This window comes from Monopterus albus, unplaced genomic scaffold, assembly GCF_001952655.1.
Source record: "Monopterus albus unplaced genomic scaffold, M_albus_1.0 scaffold339.1, whole genome shotgun sequence".
NCBI classification, from domain to species: domain Eukaryota; kingdom Metazoa; phylum Chordata; class Actinopteri; order Synbranchiformes; family Synbranchidae; genus Monopterus; species Monopterus albus.
In genome coordinates, this window is record NW_018128219.1 from 491385 (window position 1) to 495158 (window position 3774).

The following is a 3774-nucleotide window of genomic DNA, read 5'->3' on the forward strand; positions in this document are numbered from 1 at the left end:
TACTTCCAGGCTGGACTACTGTAACTCTTTACTATCAGGATGTCCCAATAGTTCCCTAAAAAGCCTCCAGTTAATCCAAAATGCTGCAGCCAGAGTACTGACAGGAACTAGCAAGAGAGATCATATCTCTCCCATATTAGCTTCTCTCCACTGGCTCCCTGTAAAATTCAGAATAGAATTTAAAATCCTTCTCCTAACATACAAAGCCCTTAATGACAAGGCTCCATCGTATCTTAAAGACCTCGTAGAGCCTTATCATCCTAACAGAGCACTTGGCTCTCAGAGTGCAGGTTTACTTGTGGTTCCTAGAGTCCACAGAAGTAGAATGGGAGGCAGAGCCTTTAGCTATCAAGCTCCTCTCCTATGGAACCAGCTCCCAGTCTCAGTTCGGGAGGCGGATAGCCTTTCTAGCTTTAGGAGTAAGACTTTCCTTTTTGATAAAGCTTATAGTTAGGGCTGGATCAGGTGACCCTGAGCCTTCCCTTAGTTATGCTGCTATAGGCCTATGCTGCGGGGGCCCCACGATGCCCCCACCGGCCACATCAACCTGACCAATGTTTGATTGTTTGTTGTGTCTTGTTGCTTTTCTTCTTTTCTCTATCCTCTATCCACTCACCCCAACCGGTCGAGGCAGAAGGCTGCCCACCTAGAGCCGGGGTCTGTTGGAGGTTTCTCCCGTTAAAGGGAGTTTTTCTCCCCACTGTCGCCAAGTGCTCGCTGTTTTCCCTCTATAATAATAATAATAATAATAGTAGAGTCTAGACTTTACTCTATAAAGTGTCCTGAGATCACTTTTGTTGTGATTTTGTGCTAATGTAAATAAAACTGAATTGAACTGAAGATAATAAATATAATCACATCAAAATCACAGTTGCTATTTGCTTCATTGTTCCTTTTATAGAGCTGTGGTAAACTGGACAGATGTCAGTTTGCTTAATGTATGCATCATTTCCAGGCAGAGGAACCACTGGGGTGATGGTAAATGGTCTTATACTTGTACAGCGCTTTTCTACACTTTACAGCACAGTCAACGTGCTTTCACACTACTTGGCCATTCACCCATTCGCACTCACACATTCATGCACCAGTGTCATCACTGGGAGCATCTGGGGGTTCAGTGTCTTGATCAAGGACACTTTGACATGTGGACTGGACAAGCCGGGAATCGAACTGCTAATCCTCCAGTTAGGAGACGACCCGCTCTGACTCCTGAGCCACAGCCTTGAAATGTCTTTCTAACTATGGCCCAACCAGAAATAAGTATTTCTTATCATATTAACTATTTAAAGACCACTCTTTAGGATGAAAGTCAATGTGTAAGTCAATATGTGAATGTCCATGATGCTTTGAGTCCCAGAAAAGGAAGTTTACCAACAGATTTAAAAGAAGCAGTAGAGCACTACATATCCCCCACATGATAACTCCAGTAGACTCTAAATGGCCTTCTGAGGAACAGGCTAGTCAGCACTCTGCACTAAAGTGTGCATAAGTAACCTTTGGTTATGCAGGTACTAATCAGGGAACGTGTTTATATGCACTGCAGTAACCTGGTTACTTAAATCCACATACACATGAACAGATCAGTAATCAGGTGTCTTCTCTAGCCCAGACTTATTTTGGAAGCATGGCTCACTGACATTGACAAAAGACTGCTTCCTTCTTCATTTTTGTCTGATAGACTGACAGTGCAGAGGCAGGCTGTGGTGGAAAGTGACTTATTTAGTCTTATACAGGCCACTTTTAGTTTTAGTTGGAATTTGAGTGGCCTTTTCTCCATTTAATGATCTCCTTTCATTCAGCTACTACACTCCACTACCTACCCTGTCTGCAGTCTTTTGTAAAAAAATCAGATTAGAAACTTGAGCAGGAGTTTACATGGCAGAGAAACAGGCGTTCCTCAGCAGAAAACCAGGTTTCTCTAATCCCCGTACCCTGATTGTGGACACCAGGTTTCTCATTTACTGTACATGACAGTTAAGAAATCAACTGACTGGAGAAAGCTGACTGTAAGCTAACCAGCTGCATGACTGCATGTAAATTCTATTCACAGCCACTGTGAGCTCCGTATGTTTAATTTCGAGTGACAACACACTCACCCTCCAGCCATCCTAATGTATCATCCAACTTCAGGTCAACACGCCTGCCCTCACTAAGATGCCGAGAGATAACTGGCCGGTTCCCCCTGTAGTCTGCCACCGTCCCAGTATAAAGCTCTCCATCTGAGAAACAGAAAAACGCATTATAATTACATAATACTGAACAGTTAGAGATGTCCTGAGTCAATCAGTACTGGGGCCAGTCAGTTAAAATGAAGCTGATCAAGTGCTGATACTCATCTACTTTTACTCTGTCACACATTCATCCATTTCAGCAAATAGTAGTTACCTTTTTATTAATATTCAGTTTTTGTTGATACTTGTTTGTGTCTCCCCTCAGTTATATGGTTGTTTTGAGATGGCAGCTACTTTGCAGTTAGAGTTGTCGACTGGCATATGGAAAGGTGTTTCTGCTCCAGGTTTTCTTCACTATTACATAACAAAAATAATGTCAGTAATTAAACTATAACATTACTGAGTGAATATCTCCACCTAAAAACCTCAAGCAATATGTAATAGCTTTCAAATGTGCCGCCTCAGAGTGAGAGGTTATGCTATGCTGCTATGTCCAGGGGTTAGCAGATCATGGCCTTTTAACAAGACGTGATTGCTGAACTCTTGCACCATCACAGTAACTAGACTGATGCAAATACCATGAAAATGTTTTGTCATAACAGCTTTTCCTCCTTCTTATTGCTGCAGATGCTGGAGGTCATTCCACCGACTTTAATAAATTTCCAATAAACTTCTGTAGCATATTGAGCAGGATTGCAGTGAACAACAAAATGATGCCTAGCACCAGGGGCTCCATGTTGCAAGCTAGTAGGTCAAGGTCAAAGTGTTTATTTGTCATATGCACAGTTAGGAAACGTGTTTCCCTGTACAATGAAATTCTTAGTTTGCCATCCACATGAATGCCACAAAATACAAAGGAAATATAAAGTAGATAAATAAGTAACACAAAATCTAAGGCACTTTAAGCAGCAAATGCAGCAGTAAAATAAAAATATATAAGAATATAATAGGAAAATGTATGCTGCATGGGAGCAGCATGTGCAGCAGTCAACTGTCAATGTGCAATTATGCATGTGCAAACTGAGAATGTAAACAGCAAAGGTCGACAGTACATGATGTATTTCCTGGTAATAAACTCCTCAACTGTTTAGGAGTCTGATGGCAGAGGGAAAGAAAGAGTTTTTCAGTCTAGTGGTCCTGCATTTCACACTTCTGAACCTCCAGCCAGAGGGTAGGGAGACAAACAGTCCGTGCTGGGGGTGGGTGGGGTCCTTGAGGATGAAGGCAGCTTTCGTACGCACCCTGTGGTGGTAAATGCTCTGCAGAGAGGGCAGTGGAGTCCTGGTGATCTTCTCCGCAGTCTTTACCACTCTCTGCAGGCACTTGCGGTCCACCAGACAGTGATGCAGCTGGTCAAGATGCTCTCAATGATGCAGCTGTATAAGTTGCAAAGGATCCTAGGCGACATACCAAACTTCCTCAGCCTCCTCAGGACATACAGCCGTCGTTGGGCCGTCTCGACCAGTTGTGTGGTGTTAAGTGTCCAAGTGAGGTCCTCACTGATGTGGACGCCCAGGTACTTGAAGCTGCTCACCCTCTCCACTTCGAGCCCCCGGATGAACAGTGGTCGATGAGATCTCCTCTCCTTCCTCATGCCCACTAT

General features: G+C 43.4%; 1 protein-coding gene across 1 annotated transcript in view; it reads right to left on the reverse strand.

Annotated features, from left to right (window-relative positions):
- The window catches only part of sema4ab (sema domain, immunoglobulin domain (Ig), transmembrane domain (TM) and short cytoplasmic domain, (semaphorin) 4Ab), a 46430-nt gene that overhangs the window by 35181 nt on the left and 7475 nt on the right, over positions 1 to 3774 (reverse strand). Inside the window, exon 6 of the mRNA XM_020624848.1 lies at positions 2097 to 2219. Coding sequence (XP_020480504.1) covers positions 2097 to 2219 — 123 coding nt within the window. The remainder of the gene's footprint in view (positions 1 to 2096; positions 2220 to 3774) is intronic.